Below are 22,448 nucleotides of genomic sequence, written 5' to 3' on the forward strand. Positions count from 1 at the left end.
CCGCGCAGGCCTTTCCCGTAGGAGTGGTGCAGCGCGCATGCGCCTCTGTGATAGGACGGCGGCTCGCGAGGAGGAGAGGCGCGCGTGCGCAGTGGGCTTCAGCGGAGGGAGGCTGCGCGAGAGCGGCGCGTGGCGGGCGTTTTGACCGTTGGCGCCATAACGGCCGTCCACCCCTCCCTCTTCTCCTCAGGGCCCGCCGCCGCTCCCTCGCTTTGTAGAGGGCGGCCCGAGCGCTTCTCTGTGCCGCAGCTCGTCCTGTCCGCCTCTGGGGCACCGCGCCGTGGTGAGTAACCGTGCCCGCTCCTCGTCCTGAGGGGTGCGGACCCCGGCGTCCCATCGGGGCCGGCTGCGTGGGGACGGGGCTCGCGGGCCCTCCCTGGGGGCCATCGCAGAACAGCGGCGGTATTGGCGGTGCTCGAGGGCGGCGCGCGCGTGCGGACGGCTGCTGTCGTGTGCTGCTCTTGGTCTGAAGGCTGTCCTTTGGTGGCTGTTTGCACCACAGAATGCTTGATCCGTGCAATCCTTTTGTAATCGTTCTGGTATTTTTATGGTAAAGCTCTTCTTGCTCTATTTTCAGAGGGAAATATAAAACGAAGCCTTAGAAGACAAGATTCGGTTTGCTGCTGAAGTAAAAGATACAAACGAGGGTTTGAATTCTTGTGTGGTGTCTTCTAGCTTTATTTTTAGGGCCAACTGAAAACTTCCCTCGTTTTGGAAGAGTTAAAAGGATTTTTTAATTTCAGGTCTGGAAAGCCGTTTGAGTAAAACGCCCCAGCAGGGCAACGGGCTGCTCACTGTTGGCTTCTGTTAGTTGTCAATCAGTGGTGCAACTCGGTTTTAGTATTACATTCACTGTGCAAAACGATGTATTTTTGCAAATATGTGGGATTTAATTGTTGGCGAGAAACGTTTTGGTGATCAGATCAGGACAAAAATGTCTTAAGACAGCCCTGAAATAAAAATTGCTTTCTGGTCTTACAACTGCAGCCCGTGGTAGCATTCAGTTCTGTGGTGTGATCTGCTACTTTCACTTTCCTGTGCAGACACTTTTTTGTTAGAATACTGAATGTTCACTTAAAATGACCAAAAAAAGCCCATGCTAGAATAATCCCCTAGAAACTTTCCACATATTTGGATCTTTTTTGCTTTCAAAAATCATGAGCTGTGGGAAGGAGTTTGTGGAAATTCTTACGAAAATTGGATATCCAAAAGCCAGTGAGCTCAATGGAGAAGATTTTGACTGGCTGTTTGAGTCTTCTGAAGACAAATCATTTCTGGAGTGGTTTTGTGGAACTGTAAATGAGCAGCATGTGTTATCTGAAGAAGAACTGCAGGATTTTAATCGTCTTCTTGAGTCTGGAAAGCCCATTTTAGAAGGAAATGCACTGGATGAAGTCCTTAAGACCTGTAAGCCAGCGGATTCAGGGAACAGCAGCCACGAGGAGGAGGAGGAACTTAAGAAATTAGAGGATGAGTTTCAAACTCTTCAGAAAATGAAAAATCTTACAGTCCATCGGCATAATAAGCTTCAGGTGATGATTTCTGAGAACAGCAGTATGTTACAGACACTAAAAATCAAAGAGGAAGAAGCACAGAAGGATTTGAAAGAAGGTCTGGAACTGTTCACTGCAGCAAATAATAAGCTTAATAATGAACTGCTGTCTCTTGTGGGTAGAGTTAAGAAACTGGCCTCTTTCTTCACTGCTTCAGCTTCAGAACAAGGATCAGATTTGCACCCAGTGTTTTTTTCCCAGCTTTCCTTGGACAAGTATTTGTCTCAGGAAGGGCACTGCACTGCAGCACTTGCCTCGTATGCAAAAAAACATTTTTATCAGGGTACGTCGGAATTGGCTGAAAATTTGCACAAAGACAACTTTGAGCTTGTGGATATTAGCAAACATGTCGCTGGTGCTGAGTCTACTGAAGCTTGTGGAAAGAGCCAGGAGATTGCCAGCCTCCAGGCAGCATACATTTGTGCTCAACGTCAGCTCATTGAGTTGCAAGCTGAAGAAGAGAGCTTGAATTCAGCTATAGAGTGTGCAGTAAGCATGCTGCGATCCCTAAAGAGCAAGGTAAGAGGCAAATGGTTTTATAAGGTAGTGATATTTACTTTATAAGGAGTTTTAAATAGAGACAGGCATGTTCTGAGTTATTAGTTCCTCTGTTTGAACATAGTGGAATTGCACTTACTGAGATTTTAATCTCGTTCTTGTGAAGTAGCTCCAGTGACTGGTTAGGAGTTTTTTCAGTATGGCAGAGTACCTTGAATTCTGCAATCTAGATTTTATTGCATTAAAAAACTGGTTCTTAGCAGTACCTTTCTAATTTTTGTTAAACTCTGAAATTTCAAGTTGTAACTGTGTCTCCATTGTTTGTACAATAATCAAAACCTTAACTTTAATTAAATTTTGCATATTGGGGGCTAATGTAATATATTGTTAATATTTCCTATAGGGAAAAAAAAACCTCCAGGTTTTAGTTCAATGACTTGGGAGCTTTTAACATGGAGACATAATGATGATATGTTCTAGATATCAAAACAATGAATCGTGTAGTTGAAATCCCACAGATCTCTCATTGAGTGATGGGCAGATGTGACATTTAAGAATGTGAGGGATTTGTAATGGAAGAAAAATAGCTTATAGTGCAGTCATGGACTCATTTGAGGTGTTATGTTGGTATGTTTTCATTTGTGTGACAGGCATGTAGTGCTTGATTGATTAGTGTCATTTGAAAAAGGTCAGTTTTGATGGGCTGGATTGATAGTCATCTGGCTGAATGTAAACCTTTTTGCATGGGAGATTTCAGTTAGATCTGTTTGAAATCTAAGTGTAAACTAAAATACAGCTCCTACAGTATTTCTGTAATGAACTGTTTCATGGCTCTGCAGCAGAGCAGATTTAATTATTTCTTGAAATATATATGATACCTACCATCTTAAATCTGTATTGGCCTTGTATATTATGAAGTTCTGTAAAGCTGCTTGCAGAGTTCTCATTTAATTTTGACGATGCTTTGATTGTCATGAAAGTGCACGATCCTTGTGTGAACTGAAGAAATGTGTTAGGGATGCAGAATGAAGAAAGGTGTCCAAAAGTCTCGAGAACCGTGAAGAGATTGATATGTGTTGCTTTATGCAGGATAATGGAAAACAAGAAAACGTCGAGGCCAAAATATCTAGTTTAAATGATGAAATCTCTACAATTAAGCAACAGATAGCTCAAATAAACAACGAAGATCTGCCTTCCCTTTTGAAAGAGCATGCACAGCTGTTCACTGCACCGGTGGTAATGGCAGACCTGGATCGTGAGATTGCTCAGCAGGACCATTTCGCTTCTAAACAGGATGAAATATGCAGCCATCTGATAAGGCAGAAAGCGTCATTTGAACTTATTCAGCTTGCCTATGACATTGAATTGAAGAAACACAAAGACATCCACTGTCAACTTGAGAATTTGATAGAATCTCTGAAACAGAGCAGTAATGAGATGCAACAGAGACTAGAGGTGTTATCTAAGCAAACTGAACTTGCAAAGCCAAGGAACTCTATTAGTTCAAAGGATGATTTCTCTTGTAGGTAAGTGTTAAAGTCACTACTGAACTTTGACTTGTTCTTTTTGAAATAAAGTTGGGAAGATAAAGGCGTAGGTAAGTGAAGCCGTCTCAATTGTTATTAGTTACTTGCCATAGCTAGTAAATGCTTGAAATTCCCCAGAATTGAAGCTTTCAAGGTATGAGGTGTTAACACTGCCAAAGCATTCCTAAGCAATATTGAGAATATAACGAATGTTTGTGGCAAAATTGGACATGTTGAAAGCTTTTTCAGAAGTGCAGGCGCAGAGAACTGTTAGTAGCAGTAATATCCCAGGCAATATCCATGGCCTCATCTGCTCAGCCTACAAAACCCCTTGTGTGATGGAGGAGAGGAATGACTCCTGGAACGTAAGAAATGCGTTTAGCTCGTTGATACTGCTTGACTTGCCACCTGGCTTCTGCATCCTGTTGCCCATATAGGCTTTTTTCATTATCTAAGTGATTCAGTCTTCTTGTTTCTCAGGTGGTACAGCACAAGTGTGTACTGTGCTGTGTTCACTTTGAGGTACTAAACTTTTTCATTAGGTGTGTTCTATAATAATAGGTGATGTTAGGCTTTTACCCCTTCTTTAAACTGTTGAAGTGTTTTTTTTTAATAGCTGTGACATTAAGTGATAATTTAGTCTTGAGCAATGAGTTGCAGATTCAGGTAGGGATTCATTTTACCCAAGTTGTGTCTGTGTTGAAAAACTGTAACGTTTTATCTCAGGTTTATTATTGAGTCTCACTGTGATTAAATAATGTTTACTGACTGCTTATTCCCTTTTTTATCCTTTAGAAAGGCAGGCCTTGTTAGTCATGACAGAGTTGTAAACCCTGAATAGTTTATGAGCAGTAGATGGAATAAACTCAGCTTTGAAATATGGCTTCTCTTCCTAAAAGCACACTGACTCCTAAATGGGGCTTGATGATTCTCCCAAATCTCCTGGAGACTTTAATTTGCAGAGGTGGCAGTAGCAACTGATCATGTTAGCAGCAGTGAGATCAGTGACTGTTCCTGACGTATTGTTAAGTTATTGTTCTGTTTAGTTATAGCAAAATATGAGTCATGCAAAAGACAGCAATAACTCAGTGTAGAATTCCTTAGTAGTCTTTCCATAGATAGAAGATAAAAAACAATTTCTAAAATTTCATAAACATTTTTTTTTGTATTTATCACTGGCCGTGGAATTCTGGTGTTTTCTCAGCACTGCTGTCCTTAAGTGTAGGCAAGTAGTTTGCAAAAGCGTATGTTGTCATCCTCTTGAATGAGTTGGCATTCATATGTTCTTATTAACTGAGACTTTAATATTTCACTGCTGTTGCTTGCCATTTGGGATATTTTGGAGTCCTGTGTATCACTCATGACCAATGTATATAGAACTATGGAATCAGTGGGAGATAAAGCATTATATCAGCAGTACCCTTACTACTTCTGTACTTTGCTGGTCCTCAGCCTAATTTAGAATCATAGAATTATTGAGGTTGAAAAAGACCTTTATCTAATCCAACTATCCACCTACCACCAATATTGCCATTAAACCATATTCTCTAGTACCATATCTATGTATTTCTTGAACTTCTCAACATGAAGAACATCTTCTCTTGACTAATAATGTCAGGAATGCGTAGGTAACTTAAAAATGATTGCGTCTAACTTCATTTGTTCCAGGCTCTATCAACTTTTGGAAGGAGAAAACAAAAAACAAGTGTTTAAAACATACAAAAACCTGGAACAGATGGCTCAGAAGTTGCATCAGGATTGCGTGACAGCACAAGACCAGCTAGCAGTGTCTTCTCAGGAGCAGTCTCTCTTGTTGTCCAAACTAGACAGTGATGTAAATGCTCTTCATGATGCTCTCTATTGCGGAGGAAATCAGATACTACTCACTAGTCGGGTATGTCGTTACGTTGTTATTAAATGATTCTATCCATGCCTGTTGTGCTCTTTTGCTGAGACAGATATAAAGGCAGTAGGCACTAAGTGGTCACAACATGTCATTACACTAGTAAGTTTGTTGATGATGATGGGCAGGTAGTTGTGTTGTTCTTAGCAAATACAGGGTTTTGCATACGTTGACAGGTGATTTATTGGTTTTGAAGCAATAGTGGCATCTAACTCTTAATTTCTTTCAAAGGCAGTTACAGTCACTTATAGATTTATGGTGTGGAAAATGTCTTCTGGCTATGATGTCACAGGAAAATGCACATAAATATTCACCTGTATAGTATGGTTTGGCCCCTTAAAATGGTCTGGCTGTGTTGGCTCATTTGTAGGAAATAAGAATATTGGAATTCTGGAAGGATAGTTTTAGTAGGACAACTCTATAACAGAGCTCCTGGATGGCTTTTGCAGCCACTTTTGAAGATGAATAGGGTTAAATATAATTCTATTATAGTAAGCAACCATAGATATCTGAAAATGCAACAGAAGCCTTCACTTGTTCCACAATCCTTACTTACATGCATTAGAAAATATATTTAATAATACATAATTAATAATATTCGACTCATATAGAACAGTTTTACAAAGAAATTATTCTTTGTAATTAGAACAATGCCTTCTTAGGGATTAAAGGTTATTGCCTCCAGCAGTGTACTTCTGTATTGATTGAAGTTACTTAAAACAGTGACGCATTTTTCTATTGGTACTGTTTCTCAGGAAAAATAATTCTTATGAGGAAATAATGTGCAAGTAGGTAACTAGCCTGCCTACAGTGAACTGTCGTAGAATGACAATTAGGAGAACTGTATTTTGTAATTATTTCATTTTAAATTGAATCGGTTTTCTGTTTGATTTTGTTCCCTTTTAACTAGTAATGAAAACTTGATAGGCAGTGTTGTTCAACCATCTATATATTTGGAGGACAGCTTCTTACAGTCGTAATTAATCTGTTTTAGTAAGGAAGTAAATTAAATTATGTTTTCATCACCTGATGCAGATGCCTGCAGCTTGACAGCTACATATACAGGATTTATCATATGTTATCATTTTTAATGATTTTTCACTTATGAAAGTCTTTTGCCTTTGCAAGCCTTTTTTTATTTCTAGTTCAGCTGGTGTTTTAATGATACAAAAATAACATTTTTTGTTGTGTATCTTTTATTAGGAACTTACTGAGCAGTTTCATCAACTGGAAGGTGATTTAAATAAACTAAATCAACTAATTATGGATCTTATCGCTGATGTGAAGTCAAAGAGAAACTTCTTGGCATCCAATAAGGTGCACCAGATGGAAAGAAACTTGTATGTGTATTTTTTCAGAGATGAGAACCACTTGAAAGAGATGGTGGAGAAGCTCGAACAGCAGTCAGAGGCTAAAGCCAGTGGTCTGGAAGATGAGAATTTCATCACCAGTTAACTCCTTAATATTTAACCTTCAATGTATTCTTAAGATTAAAAAAAAAAGTTAATGTAAACAATCTACAAGTTTATGGAATGATAAGTATTAGCTTATCAAGGTGAACGTTTATCTATCATTGCAGTGAATGTTCAGCTGCCACAGTTACCATGTTTGGGTTATATGCTGCTTCACGGCTTTGGCATTTGGTCATTCAGTTCAAGTTCTTCAATATTAACTAACACATTGGTTGCATGAATGAATTATATATGGACTGCTCTTTTACTAGCCTGCATGTTGATTTCCACTGTGTACAGCATAGCGCAAAGGAACACTTCAAACCCTGGAGATTAGTTTTCTTGCATGGTAAGAAACTTTCAATACATGAAGAGGGGTTCCAGGTTTTGGGACATAAATGGTCATGTGCTTCCTTCTGTAGAGGAAAGTTCTCCAAGGCAGAAATAATGATCCTGCTTTACAGTTCCTCTGAGATTTGTTTTTATTATATGGAAATATATCAGAATACGTACCAGAATCTGCTTGAAGTACCAAGACCGTCTGTTTCTTGACCACCACATCATCACTTAATTTATGTCTTCTCTATTGAGATTAGTTCCTACTTATAGCAAACTTTTCAAAGAGAGAATTTCTAATTTACCTTTTGGACTTGGACGTTTTGGGGATATCTTTACGCAGTATTTACTCTCTGATCTGTGTTGCCAGGCATTTGAATGATGCCTTCGTATTCCTGCATAGACTGGTATTAAGACTGCTTATGAAATTTTTGTATAGGCTTCCTAATAGACCAGTGGCACTAAATATGCTTTTATAGTATAAAAAAAAATTCCAGACTCTTGTTTTCTGATTAGATCAGCTATACTTGCTTTCAAGTGTTGCACATATTGACGAAGACTTGTAAATTAGCTTCAGCTTCAGTAGTAGTATTTTAAAAAATATTTTGACTTCACTCTTTTAATTTCTACATTTATGTAACTTAAATGTATAATTTTTAGCTTATTGGTTTGATGTTTTTATATCTACTTCTCATGCTGTTTAGATCCATATGTTGTTTGTTATTAAATGCCAAATGCTAAATTGATTTCAGTGCTGTCAATATTTATGACATATCTGTATGTTAGTATATGCTCACGAATGGTGTCCTGTTTATTTTTAATCTTCTAGGTTCTCATTTTGATAGGCTCCAGAGTCTGAATCTGAAGACTACTGCTTCCCACTATGGGAAGTTAGGAAATATTTTCACCTTCTGTACAAAAACAATGATGCAAGTAATAAAAAACACTAATTTTATAAGTTAGGAGAGGACACTATGTTCATGACCTCTGGAATGTCTGGAAAAAGAAAATCTTACTGCTATCTGCTTGCCGAGTATCAAATTGCAAACCAGCTTTTACTGTATACTGCGTTATTTTGTTTGACAAAATAGTCTTGTTTTTTTTCCTGGTATCTTCTGTTAGATTCCATGAAAGTCAGTTAGATTTTTTTTTTTTGTAATGACTTTGCATCGTGCTGTATGGCAGTACTTTATTTGCAGGGGTTATGACCATAAGTATCCTGTGACTTCAAAAACGCCTCGCTGTTTTACTTTGCTTAAGGTTCTTGATTACTGTGCTGGAGGTTGGTCATGCGGTGTTTTCTCTTTCTCACAAACGAGTTTAGAGATGCTCTTTGTCTTCTACAACATCTACAATTCAAGCTATTACGAAAGCTTAAGATTATTGCATACACAGATCGAAACAGGATTACCTCTTTGGAGCTAGACAGCTACTAGCCAATACTTAATGTGGCTTGATGGCTATTTCACTTTGATACAGTTTTTTGTATTTGTAAGTAATTTCTTGTACAAGTAAGACTGTAAGCAATCTGCTTGTGATCATGAACTAAGGATATTTCTGTGTAAAGATAAGGGCATATTGTTGATAGTTAGACTTGACAGGCTATTTATGCACAGGACTTAGTAAAAGATCAGAATAACATAATTGTATGGGAAATAAGTTACTTAACAGCAATTCTTGGTGTAGAATGTACTTTCTCGAATCCTTTGAAAATGTTGCATGCATACCTAGTGTTCGTGGTAAGTTCTGTGCTTTGTACTGATCTAACTATATAAAGTCATGCAGTCCATCAGTATGGATGCCTTGTCTCTAGTTCTCCCAAATGCATTTTATCTAGTGGTTCCAAGTGTCTTGTATGTATTGTAGACTATGGCTACGGGACAAATGGAAAAGCGACTGCTTTTGGAGGGGGGGGGAAGGGTAAAATTGAGAACATCAGTAGCAGCGCTTAAAATTTGTAGAGACTTCAGATATTACTGACTCTGCACTGACAAATGTAGTAATTTTAATACTTGACTATGTAAATTATACAGAACTTATGTAACAGAAGTTTTTTATATGCGTGTTTTCTGAAACTGTATTATTGATTCATCACGTGTTGGTGCTGTTTTGACAGTTAACTCATGAATGTTTTTTTCTTGATTTAAAACTTGAGTACAAACAACAGTAAAGTTGTGCATATGCTAGATATAGGCTAGATTGAAGATACTGGGGGTGGGAAGGTATTTCCAACATATAGAGTAATCCTTGTTTGTCATTCTCTTATTAGAAGTTAGCTGTAGTTAAGACTGCATAATTTTTATCAGTGTACTAAAACACTGTATTTCAAAGACATTTCACTTTGTAGGTTTTGTAAATGACTAGAGTTTTGCTAAATTTTATTTACAATACTTTAGAATACTTTAGGCATGTCAGGGAGGAAAACTATTAAGGGAAATGGATAGCTGAACACAGTTGTTTTTTGTTTTTAACTTGAACAGAATTAAAGTGCAGACTGGTTTCTGACTCTGATATAATGCATAATTCATACGTGTATTCTATGTTTAGGTTTAATCATAAAAATGGAGCATTACTCATCATACATAGGATGTGAGATTTCTGAGGTGCCTTTATCTGATGCTGCTCGGAAGATTATGTCAGCTTTGCAGTCTATTCCTACAGGAGTTCAGACTAGCAGAAAAAATAATCAGAGTGAGTAAGTCTTGGCCTTAAGTGTCTCTCTTTTCAGTTGAAAAACTGAAAGGCAAGCACACAACACTAAACCTCAGGTCCTGCTAAGTGTAGGTTTCCAGGTTGGGAAAAAGAATTAGGAAATAACTGTAGCATTTGATGTGTCTTTCCTGATTAAATGTCAGTGTGAGTGCAAGGAACTGGCATATTGCTGTTAGCCTGAATTTTACTGTTGTTTTTTTTTCCTTCCTGACCCGTTCCTACTGTGTGGTAGTAATATAGATGAGAATTCCTAACCATTATTAACTAATACTGTCAATGTGTGTATTAACTTGAATCTTCACTAGGTACTTGAAGATCAGTAGAGGTGTTGGAAAATTGCAAGAGGCCCTGTGAGCTCTTCAGACTCGTGTCTTTTCTTCCAAAACATGCTCATTACCAGCTCACTCTGTGCAATTCTAGGGGGAAAAGTGAAACTAAGTTCCAGAGGTAGAGGGAGGTAGATAATGTTAATAGTGTGCCAGCACTTTTAGTCTCTGGCTTTGTGAAGTTTGAAGGCAAGGATGGCTTTCTACTGCCATCTGGTGACAATTCCTAACATAAAGCAGAAATTGAGAGTTGTGTAGCCACTTACATATGTCGTACTGAATACTATGTGCCAAAGGAAAGAAAATAAGATTTATTTTCTCAGGAGGGTGAACTTGTTAAGAAAAAGTATCTAGATATTTTAAGCATTGAATGCAAAATCATGTTACTATCTTTGTTAAATTATAATCTTATTGTGGAAGAGTGAATTTTAGGTTTGGTTTTCTTGATGTATCCCACCAGCAGCAGTTAGGGGACTTAACTGGGGATAAATAATAGATTATACAGTGTGAGATGCCTATAATATTATAAAGTAATATGCTTAGTTTCTTCTGGGGAAAATAGTTGTCTTTTAAAATGCTTTTTTAGTCTTTTAAATACAGGATCCTGGTTTGCCTAGTCAAAACTAATATTAATAATAATAAAACAGTTTCAGTGAAAGGAAGTAGATTTCCTTATGCTTTGTTTGTTACTGAACAGCAGCATGTTAGATTCGGAATGTCTTGCTGCTGGTAATGCAAGTTTTGTTGCAGAAATCAGCAGAATCTCTGAACCAGGATTTAGAAAGAAATATGTATTTTGCTCATGAGTGTTTTTTGGTTTGTTTTTTCTTTGCCGGGCAATAGAAGGATCTAGAGATAAGAGTTCTAATTACTGACTGCAGAGACACATATTTCAGGAAAGTTATTTTACTGTGCTCACTGAATTTTTAAGTACAGTTTGCCTATTACCCTTCATTCGTTTATTTCAGCCTTCATGTACTTCTCCTATTCTTGGGGTCCTGGGTGGTGTTGAGGGAAGAAAAGGAGAAGGCATACCTTAGCATTTTCATTCAACATTGTGCAAAGTCCTGATACTACAAAGCCTTCCTTAAACTTTCAGAAGAACTCTAAGCTGAACGAGGTGGGCCCAGTTTGGCAACTATGCTGTGGCTTGGGGATCTGTCTTAAACCCAGCACTGACAGCCATGCTACTCTGTGTTGTTATGCTGGTCACGACTCACTTCTGTCAGTTTAATAAGCCTGTTTTCCTTGCTCTCTCTTCTTGTTGGGTCTTAAAATACCCATTCTCTTGCAAAGATGAGCAATGTGATAAGAAGTAACTTCTCAATGGAGTGTGGTCAATTTTTTTCTAGGCCATGTTATGCAACAGATCTATATGCAAGTGAAATACTTTATTGAAGAATATTTTTTGAGAATAGCACTACCTAAGAACACGTTAAACTGCTTATAAATATCACTGTTTGTAAGCATCTAAAGTGTGGAAGTCAAGTGGATGGGGCTGAGCCCTTTGCAGGTGTTCAGTGACAGGATAAGGGGCAACAGGCAAAAGCTGTAACACAGGAAGCTCCATACAAATGTGAGGAAGAACTTCACCGAGAGAAGAGAGTGACAGAGCATTTGAATGTGCTGTCCAGAGGTTGTGGAGTCTCCTTCTCTGGAGGCATTCAAAATCTGGATGTCTACTTCTGCAAAATGCTTTAGCAGGGGTTTGGACTTGATGATTCCTTGGAGGACCCTTCCAGCTCCTTTGATTTTTGTGTATCACCAGCTGTGATATGGTGTCTTTTGTTGTTTTTGTTGTACATGCCTTGCTTTGACAAAAATTGAATGTGTTTTGAGGGGTGGCAATGTGCATGCTTACAGTATTGCAGTGAAGTGCCTTCTGAGTAGCCTAGAAAATGTTTTTCTACTTTGTAGCAAAGTTGAATATAACTTTGTTTTTTAAGGAGGACAGAGCATACTTTTGTGTATGCATGTTTCAGAACCTGTAGGGCCACTTTAAACATGAATTCTGTTAGGCTGAGGAAAACAGTTGCCATAGAATACTTGATAGCAATTATTTTAACTTCAGTAACAGTGTTGGTAATCTAGCACTCTGTAAACTAGATTATATGCACTGAACAGGTTCATTTGTGTTATAAAACATTTTCTTTTCTTTTAAAGGTAAAGAGAAGACAAAGGAAGATAAACTAGGTGATAAGGATGCAGGTCTGAAAAATGAAAAGGCAAGCACATTGTAAGATAAAATACCTCTAAAAAAAGCCACTGGTTTTATAGAAGACTTGAAGTTATTGACTAGTTCTTCCATAACAAAGTGCGTTGCAGTACATTGCATACCTTTGTGGTTTACATAACTTTCCTCTTTAATCTTATTTTGCACTTGCTATCTATTTCCCTTAGTCTTGGCACCCCCTTGCTCTGCTTATACAGTCTTTTCTAACAGACTGATCAGAAATAAATGTAGAATGTTGCCAAATTCAGGTAGTTAATATAGTTTTAAATTGTTCTCAAACCTCTATGACTGAATAATCGCTAGCATCTGAAAAACCTTGCAAAATACTGGAAAAAGCTTTTCATAACAGTAGTGAAGTGGCTTACATTTTCTAAATTATTATCTCATCCATAACTAGCATGGCCCATATAATTCCCATGTGGTCTAGAGCAGAACCATTAGATATTATATCCTCTCCATAAGCTGTTCTAAATTAATGCATCATTCTGTCTACTAAATGTCCTTAGAGCAGCTGTGTGGGTGAAGATTAAAATATTATTTTACTACCCATCTTTGGTGTTTCCATAAGCTGCTACTAGGTGTTTCACAATCAAAGTGAGCTGGTTCACAAGAAAAATGTCTTCAAATTAGGAAGGTTTTTTTTTTTTCCTGTTGAATTGTCTCCCTGAGTTTATTTAGTGCGTATTCAAGTACACATAAGGAAGAAATCTTTTACAGTGAGGGTAGTGAGGCCCTGGCACAGGTTGACCAGAGATGCCCAATCCCTGCAGACTTTCGAGGCCAGGCTGGACCAGGCTCTACTCAACCTGGTCTAGCTGTGGATCAAGGTTTAGTTCAAGAATGGAAATGGCTAACTGGAACAGTACCAACTTGGGTTGTGGTTGAGGTCCATCGAGTTGGTCAAATGATTTGCAGGTATTAAAACTATCCCAGAAGCCCTATCCCAGTTGCAAATCTCACAGCCTTCCTTACTCCAACTCTGGTGATTATTCCACACTTCTGCAAGTCCATCTAGGAGTTTTGGCACGGGGTAGCTTACTGCAAATTTAATTGGCTCTTAGATGGACATGATGAGAATGATTTAAGCCATAGATAAATGTATATAGTAGTGGAAACCCTTCCTGTAATGTTGAGGAGATAAATTTTGACGCACCACATCTAGCGAGATTATTCTACATAAATTATGGAACTACATCTTCTGACTTTGAAAGCCTGTTATTTACTTCCAGCTATGTCATTGTTTCTAATAGACGATCAGTTCTTCCCAGAAGCTGCTGCTGCTTTGTGGTTAATCATTGTTCAACTCTATTATTCTGACTTGATAATTAAATTTGTTTTGTTCCTATATTTGAAATTTTAAAAGATAATTACTTATTGCTGATTCTATAATTACTTCAGTGTCCTAATTTAAATTCTACTATGTGTTAAACAATAAAAACTTGTTGCAATTTGACTGAAGAACACGCTTGAGTGCATTAACTGTCTGCAGTTCTTACACTTTCACTCCTTCTGAGCTGATATTTTCCCACCTAAGGATACAAGTATAAAATCATATATATATGCTACATATGTGCACTTTGGGCCTATGTGATATAACTCCCTTAAACTGGCTCTTTTTTGATGTCATTTTTTCATAATGTCACTAACATTTTTTTCTGTAGAGCATCACTTCCTGAAAAGCTTATCTGAATGAACTCATGTATGGTTATTTTTGTGTATCCTAATAAGTTGAATAATTGGTTCACTGAACATTTTCTGATTTTTCCAGGAGATAACTGATTCCACAGTTGCCTTATTAAAGTCATCTGCCAGCTCAGAAAAAAGGACTGCTGGTGAGGTAGTCAGGACAGCACATACTAAAGAAATACTTGGCTGTCAAGATAGCAAAATACTGAGTTTCTACCAGGAATTAGACTCTCCTAAATGGAGATATAGAGGAAAAAACCTTACAGTAGAGGAAAGAAACATGGCGGATGGTGAAAAGAATTTGGCTGCCCCCCCTAAAAGAAAGCAAGAGGTACCTACATATTGTTTGGGAAAAAAAAGATTACTTGTAAAGAAACACATTTCACATGAAAGGAGATATAACTGGACTTCCAGGCAAGCAGAACCTTCTGAAAATGTTTTTTGTGATATCAGGAGTTTAGGATACGAAGAAAAAAGAGACTTGATTGCAAATATAAAAGAAGCAGTGGCTTTTGTAACTACTATGATATTTCTAGATGGTTCTTCACAGCTCAACTCAGAGCAGGTTAGTGAATTATGGGTTTTTTGTGACGGTTTTGCAGAATTTTTTGAACTGTGCATATAACTGGTTAACATAAAGCAGTGTTCATTGGGAGGATGGAATCTGGAGCAGTTTCAAATATTCTTGCTTACCAAAATACAAATTCAAAATGAGATAAATCTTCATGCTTCTGTCTGCCTTTTATTCTTAGTTACCAAGTAAAATCTAAAGAAATTGGAACCTCTTGGTCTAAGCACATATTAGCATACATCAAGTAACACTTGAAATATTTTTTCCTCTTTCTACTGTGGCTCTCACAGTAGTTTTGGTTTGTTTGTTTTTTTTTTTTAAGGATGAAGCATTTGCACACTCCTCTATTGTGTCAATGGTATATACACTAACTATTGTACCTTGTAGTTCTCATATTGTAAAGTATTTGAAGTTTTTTTGGCATTGCATAAAATCTGTCAGAGAAAACACTGTTGTAATTATACTTAACAGACCTTAACCTCGTCAGTGAAGGGAATTGTTGTATTAGTGAAGAGTCGAACAGATCGCCTTTCCTCTCTCAGTTTCTCTTCAACTGACAGTACTTGGAGTGCTGCTAGTCAAGGTGATAAATTCATTTATTTGGAAACTGAATGCTCTTCCCTTTGGGAACAAGGAGAACAGACTCATAACAAATTTGCCCGGTAAGAGTATGTAAGAATAAAGCAACATTTTGCTTTATGTGTGTTTTTGGCAACGGTGATATTGATGACTAGATCTCTTTGCAGGAGGAGGCTGAGATTGTGATAATATTCATTTAATATACATAATCCTTAAGTACTGTATGAATTCATAATATTTTCACCTAGAAATGCTGTATGAACACCCTACAATGATGTGGCTCATAAAACATAAATCACAAATCTCACAACTTTTTTCCTTTTTGTATCTATTCTTCATTTCCTGTACTGCATTTCTTACATAGTAATCTTCGGACATCATTATTGTAAATTGCCTTTTTGACCTCTAGTAATATTTTTAATTCCAGAGCACGGAGAGCAGTATGTTTTTAAAATGACTTTGGAGATGTTGGATGAGATCTTTCTTATGATCCAGTAACAGTGAAACATCCATATTACAAAAGCATTTTTTGCAGCTGTTTAATAGTTGGACTAAATTTTTCAAGTTGGGTTTTAGTTTGAACTTCCACTTAGCATAACCCAAATCCATTTTTATTTGTTATTAACTTTGAAATAGTATCCCACTATGGGAGGAATTAGACTGATTTTTCACAATAATAGTCACATAATAAAACTTTTCATAATGCTTTATGATTTTCAGTAATAACTGATTTATTGTAAACAACTGAACTGTAGGATTTAAAGTACTTCAGAACAGTGAAAACTCAAGAATAAAGAAGTTGAATAAGCGTCCTACATATAGGCTTTTTCTAAATGCTTAAATCTTCTATGAATGGTGAGGTTGTTTAATAGTGGTTCTACAATATACTCAAATACCTTATGACCTAAAAAATTTCAAATAGAAGACTTTTGACCAGTCCAAGAAATGTGGTTTCATTTCATTAACAATAAAACAACATGAAAGCCTTATAAGGAATGATCTTTCTATGTTATCTAAAATAAAGCTTACTAAAAGTGACACACGTGATTAGTAAAATCTATATGTACTTCTATTTCAAAAGTCACGGATGCGGGAACTATAGATGCTTTCAAAAAAGAGTGGGAAAGTATGGAAGAATGAGATGGAGTATACTAGTTTTAATCAGCCTTTGAACCATAGGCAATTAGAGCAATTTAGATTGTCTAGTAACTTTAGAAGCTTCCGTGATCTCATTTAGGTACGTTAAAATATTGCAGGGATGTGTGTTGCTGTTTTGGATTAAGACTGTGTTTAATTCTAAGTGTCAAAAATTTCTTTATGTATGCATGGTAAGCTGTTTGTTAGTGTGTTTAAGTACAGAATTAAGATTCAGGTATTGAATTGAAAAACGAATATTTAAATACAATACTATATTCTTATTAAAAGAAACTCTTTGTATTAGCTGCTCAGTTTAATACAACTTGCTAATAAAAATATAAACTAAATGGCTTAACTAAATCTAATAGCAGTATAGTGCATATTCAAAAACTTTCTCTGTGCAGGCAAGTGTTGTTTCAAATACTACGTTGCAAAGTTCCAGTTATCTGCTTCAATGCAAAAGATTTCCTGAAGACAGTACTTCAAGTTTATGGTAATGGGATTAGCTGGAAACAAGGTAACTGTCTAATCTATGATTTAATCCTATAATCTGTGCCTGTGGTGCTCTCTTAAAATTATGAGGTGTGGAAGCAACTAGATTAGTGGTTAGACAAATACTGGAAAACAGTTTTAATACAATGAAAAAGAATATCCTTCTTGGGGAGTTTCTGAAGAGACACCTGGCATGTTGAGATGATGTATTTCTTCTTAGAGTAGGAATTGCTGAAAATTGAGAAGTTTAAGGATGATAGCTTCCAGTGGAAACGAAAGTGTTCTACACGATCCTTTGTATAGCTGAAAAGGTTAAATTGCCTTGAGTTTCATGTTCATCACAGAAACTTCCTTAAACTGCCACGTACCAACCAGTGGAATACAGAGTTATGTTAATTCTAACTAGTAAAGTATAGCATGCTTTGCCATTGGGATTCATTAAGGTTTCTGGAGGAGATATATAGGACTTGAGTCTTAACTACCGTTTCACAATCTGGAAATAATCATGCTTTAATCTGCACCATCTCTTCTGTTCATTTTTTTTATCTCGGCCTGATTCTGGTTTTGCTACAGTCCTTTCAGGTTGCTTCTGTCTTAGTTACATACCTTACTCCCCCTAACCTTGCAGGTTTCATACTCTTCCAAGGACTGAGTTGTTGGTTGCAACTCTTTACTACCAAGCTGACTGTTAGTGAAAATCTTGCTTGAGAAAGAGTGAATGGATGGGATGTTTGATTCTTCATCACTATTAAACTGGAGCATGTTGTAAATAGAGATATTAGTAGAGGATCTCTGATAGCTCACAAACACTGTTTGGTAGCAGGATTCTCTTTTTTCCATACATTCTGGGTAGAATTCAGATTTTATTTAAAAAAAAACTGCACATTTCAAGCAGTCCTCACATGAACTTGTGAATGTCCAGCATCTCATTGGACAATGCCTTCCTACAACCTCTGGATGTCCTTCCAATGGCCATCAGCTGCCTGGAGTGTTGCTGCCCCTCAGCAAGACTGTTGCTTAGTCTGCCTCTTCACAGTGCATCATCTAAGGTGATGGCAAGCCTGTTCAGTACAGTTGTGTAAGTTTCATTTAATGACTGTAGGGACTATTTCCTGCTGAAAGAATGGTAGAAGTCCTGTGGACATACCTAAATTTTATTTTCCGAATGAATTCAGGGCTTCATCTACTTCCTTAAGCTGCATAAGTCCAAATCAAAATTGTCCCCCCAATCAGAGAAGGAATCTCTTAGTAGTGCACTCAGCAGGGTGTTCTTGAGACAATTTCTGTGGCTGCTGCTTAGCATCTGTTAGCTCCCAAGGTGAAGAGCTGTTTGTATTTGGAGAAAGGGGTAGTGAGCTATGTAAAATCTTTGCATGAAACCATGCAGCTGATGTATCTTTTAGTTATCTGGCTGCTCCAGCACAGGCCAAGCTGTTTCAGGGGAAAAAGGTCTTGTTCCCTATCATCTGGTAAGCAGCAACATAAAGTGCTTTTCAGCAGCAGTTAAATCAGCAGAGATGAACAAGCCTGGTTCTCATCAGACTAGTCTTGTAGCTGTCACATATATTATGGACATTAAACTTTCTTCCAGCTAGTTGAGTCTGTAAGGTTGTGTATCTGGGAATTGTTTCATGTATATAAAAGTATGTACCTATGGGTTGTTTGAACTTAATTACTTAGAGGTTCCTTAAGAGGGTGCTTACATCTATCTTTGGCTATATCTCAAAATTCTAGTTATTAGCTTCTCCCCCGTCTTCTTTGTAGTACTACAGTGCATATGACACTAAACAGCACTAGGTTTGTTCAATCCTATGTATTTATGTGGATCTAAGAGAAAGTGCAGCATAAACACATAAGGTTCTGCGGGACACAAATGTCTGATTTTTCAGATCAAAGCGTTATGTACTCATGTGAATTCATATATTACAGATCTTAAAAGTAATTGCTAGGAGGTATTTATCACTTTATGTCTATTTATGATGTGTGTTTACAGGAGAGATGGACAAAATTTTAGAAGTATTTACCCGGAAGATAACTTAAATATTTAAATTGACAGAAATAACTGATTTTTGTAGTTGCTGATAGCATCGTGTTAGACCCAAGGATTGCAGCATGGCTGATAAACTCCAGCGACACGGTTCCCTCTTTTGAATGTCTACTACAGTATTTTGAAAAGTCTTATTCAGTGGAAACAGTAAATACAGATACAGGTGCTTTGAGAAATTCTAGGGTAAGTATTTTGTTTTAGATTTTTTATGGTTGATTTAAAAGAGGAAGGAAATATTGGAAATAATGCTCTTAATGTTGAAAAATGTCAGATTATACCTTTTGAATAGAAAATGATTATATTAATGCTGCTTGTTAGAAATCTGATTTTAAAAAAAGAGGGAGGAAGGGAGGGTTCACTGAATTCTACTAATATGGCACCTAATTCACCAGGAACAGTTGCAAAATTCTGTATTGAAACCCTGAAGTTCGGTAGCAATGTTAATTAATTGAAAAACTGGCCTTTTCTTTCAGCTGTCTGCAAACTAATTTCCAGCTTTTATTTCCAAAATGTCTGAAGTCTTTCTCCCTAATTCCTGGGAACTTTTAGCCTGTTTTGGCTAACTGTTACTAATGTTGTTGCTGAATCTTAGAACGTTCTGGCAAAGGTATCACATGTTAAGCTGAGGAACAGCAGGGAGTAAAATATGAACCTTCAAATCACAGTTTTGATGTATGTGAATTTTTATTCTCAATGAGAGTGAATGCTTAATGAACTTCATGAAGCTGTTCCCAGTACTGTGGAAATGTTTTACTGTCTGAGGTTTATTTACTGGGTGTTAAAGACTGTTTTGTGTTTTGTTAAAGATGTGTTTGCATTTTGGGGATCACATCTATTCTTAGTTTTCATTTCTCAGCTTTGTAATCCTGACTCCTGATGTCTTAGCAAATAATTAAGTCAAACCATTTGAAGTCAGTATCCAAAATATTCATGAAGAAGAACATACGGACAAATATGCAATTGGTGATGAATTCTAAAAGAAGAAATAGGCTCTTGTTGCTGCCTTGGTCTAGGAAAGCAAAAGTGGCAGTTAGGTTTGAGTAAGAAATGGGATTCCTGTGTAGCTGACATCAAAAAGAATGAGGTAGGGTGAACAGAGGATACCTCTTTTCCCACTATCTCAAGCTCTGTAGTAGAGGGATATACATACTGGCAAGTGCCTTATGGCAATTCTGTATATGTGTGATTTTTTTCTCTTTACAGTTTCTGTACTTCATTTTGCCATCTTTTTGCTAATTGACTTGCCGAACTCAATTGTTTTTTCTGTTTTTAGAATGAACTGAAGCTTCCTGCAACTAAGTATCTCCCACACTTCTGTTACTCTTGGCACACCACTTCTCTTAAAAATTAGAGTTTGATCAGTGTAATAAAGTCCTTGTAGCGGTGGTTCTTTGCCTGTGTGCCAGAATGTTTTCCTCTGTGATTTGGTATGATTTGTTCTAATATAAACTATTCTTTGGTTAATTCTGACTTTATTTGTGCACCTACAAGTAATTTGGATTCCTTCTTCATTCTCTTTGGATCAAATAATGAATGAAGCCTTGCTGACAGACTGCATCTGCAGTAATGCCTCGATTCCAGACTTCTCTTTTTCTTCACATAACTATAGGGCTCTTTTATAAACAGTAGGCCAAAATTGTGAGTTCTGTGAATGAGAGAGGTTTTTATACACTGTGTGGGGGATAGATTGTTTACCTTTTGATTGACAGCTGACTCTTGCACTGTGAAGGCACGGGGTCATGTGTTTAAATGTACTGATGTGTAAGTCTGTGTAGAAACACAACTAGGAGTTCTGAGAGTCCACCTGAACACAGCAAAGTAGTACAATATACAACTCAGGGAACAATTCCTGCTCAAGACTGTGCAGAAGGAAAAAGCTATCCAGAGCTACCTTTTCACAAAGTCAGGAAGGTCCTTAGCTTCCTAGAGAGAGAGGAAGAGAGAGATCCTTCCCCCACCTATTTAAAGATCTATTTAGTTTGTACAGGTTTTTCTTCAGGAAGATTTTGAAGTTTGCTCAACCACTTTGATTATTCTTACCTGCTTTTGCTTAAAAAGAATTACATTTCTGGCTGGGCAGATGAAAAGCCCTACAGGACCACAGTCTTCTGACATCAGACCTGTAAGAAAATATTCTTGGCAACAATCAGTGACAATCTTTCTGTTTTAAATCATAATTCGTGGCTTAATGACATCTAGTTGAGTATCATGTCCAGTGACATTATATCTGGTTACACTGCATATAATCTTGTTTTTATTGCTTATTTTGAATATTTCATATTTCATGTAGATCTGGTAATCTTTTGCATTCTCATCTCAGAGGGACCAAAGAAAATCTTCTGAATACATAAAGTGAAAACCATGGAACTGGAACAAGTAGCACAGTCAGATTCGGTACAATAATTTCTGAGAACTTAGTCTGGTAATAAAAACACTTTGCAGCTCAGTTTGAGTGGAAAAAGCAGAACTTTTTTTCCAACTCTAGTTATTTTACGAAAGCAGTAAGGTAAAAAAAGATCACAGTCTATCTGCAGGTCTATAGAGAAATTTCTGCATCTCAGAGCAAAAGAGCCACTTAGTGTTCCACTAGGGATGCAGATAATTATTCTGTGCTCATTCTATTAGGAGTCTTCTAATGTACACATAGGATGAATGGTGTATCTGAAGATATTACTTGCAAAATACCCAAGGAGCCCTGTCAGTGATTTTTCAGTGAGAAGCCTTCAAATAATTTCATAGCCTCTGGTGTCCTGTCAATCAGTCTACCTACTATTCTTGATGGAAAGATGTCTTTCTCTCACTTTGGAGATGGACCCTAAATTTAATTGGAACATTGGCTATATATACTAATTTACTAGAAATGATCTTGTAATACCCTGCTCACCAAAAATCAAGCCAAATCTAAGTCAGTCTCCAACTGTGTAGATATTGAGGAGGAAGCATTGAGTGTGATCTGATTATCTTCTAAAGAAGATAGGATTCTATTGTTCCCACAATTCCTTTCTGCTCTGAGTCTTCTGATAGGCATTTTACTCATGTTGTCAAACAAGAATTACTAAGCTTGAGCATTCTGCAGTTCTATATGCTACAGATTTTTTTCCAAACTATTATTTACAGGAATCTGCAGTCAGTACTGCACTGTCTAGTGTAATTATCTTGCATTTTGGATTTTTACACTTGTCCAAAATTCCATAGTCTCATGGGATATAATGTAGATACTCCCTTTCTGACTTTCCTCAAGCTGGTTTTTCCTGGATTATTAATGCCTAATGCCAAGTAATTCTCACACCCACCTTTCTGGATAGCCGGTCTACAGAGGGAAGAGATAATCAGGAACTGCCCCTATGCTGTCCTTGTGAGGAGGCTGTGGCCCACGCTTAGGCCTCCCCTCATCATGC

The 22,448-nt window shown here is 37.2% G+C and overlaps 2 protein-coding genes across 8 annotated transcripts in view; both read left to right on the forward strand.

Moving 5' to 3' along the window:
- Window positions 1-77: 77 nt before the first annotated feature.
- HAUS3 (HAUS augmin-like complex, subunit 3) lies at window positions 78-8,225 on the forward strand. Of its 2 annotated transcripts, XM_001234788.6 has the most exons (5): window positions 78-283; window positions 578-2,072; window positions 3,141-3,577; window positions 5,246-5,471; window positions 6,684-8,225. In XM_001234788.6, exons 2-5 carry the CDS (start codon window positions 1,158-1,160, stop codon window positions 6,933-6,935), a joined length of 1,830 nt encoding a protein of 609 aa, XP_001234789.2. In that variant the 5' UTR covers window positions 78-283; window positions 578-1,157; the 3' UTR covers window positions 6,936-8,225. The 2 variants fall into 2 exon arrangements, with proteins under 2 accessions (XP_001234789.2, XP_040556401.1); XM_040700467.2 differs by having other exon boundaries at window positions 144-2,072.
- Window positions 78-22,448, forward strand: part of POLN (DNA polymerase nu) — a 90,512-nt gene continuing 68,141 nt past the window's right edge. For 4 of the 6 annotated variants that reach the window (XR_005859969.2, XM_040700464.2, XM_040700465.2 and 1 more), the window contains exons 1-6: window positions 8,687-9,958; window positions 12,469-12,530; window positions 14,307-14,789; window positions 15,267-15,457; window positions 16,916-17,028; window positions 19,079-19,233. Coding sequence is in view for 5 of the 6 variants with exons in the window: in XM_040700464.2 (XP_040556398.1) it covers window positions 9,829-9,958; window positions 12,469-12,530; window positions 14,307-14,789; window positions 15,267-15,457; window positions 16,916-17,028; window positions 19,079-19,233 (1,134 nt within the window). In the remaining variant the exon portion in view is untranslated. Of the gene's footprint in view, window positions 284-8,686; window positions 9,959-12,468; window positions 12,531-14,306; window positions 14,790-15,266; window positions 15,458-16,915; window positions 17,029-19,078; window positions 19,234-22,448 lie in introns of those variants that run through there. The other 2 variants (XM_040700463.2, XM_040700466.2) reach the window with 2 other exon arrangements.

The sequence above is a fragment of the Gallus gallus genome, chromosome 4, assembly GCF_016699485.2.
Source record: "Gallus gallus isolate bGalGal1 chromosome 4, bGalGal1.mat.broiler.GRCg7b, whole genome shotgun sequence".
NCBI classification, from domain to species: Eukaryota; Metazoa; Chordata; class Aves; order Galliformes; family Phasianidae; genus Gallus; species Gallus gallus.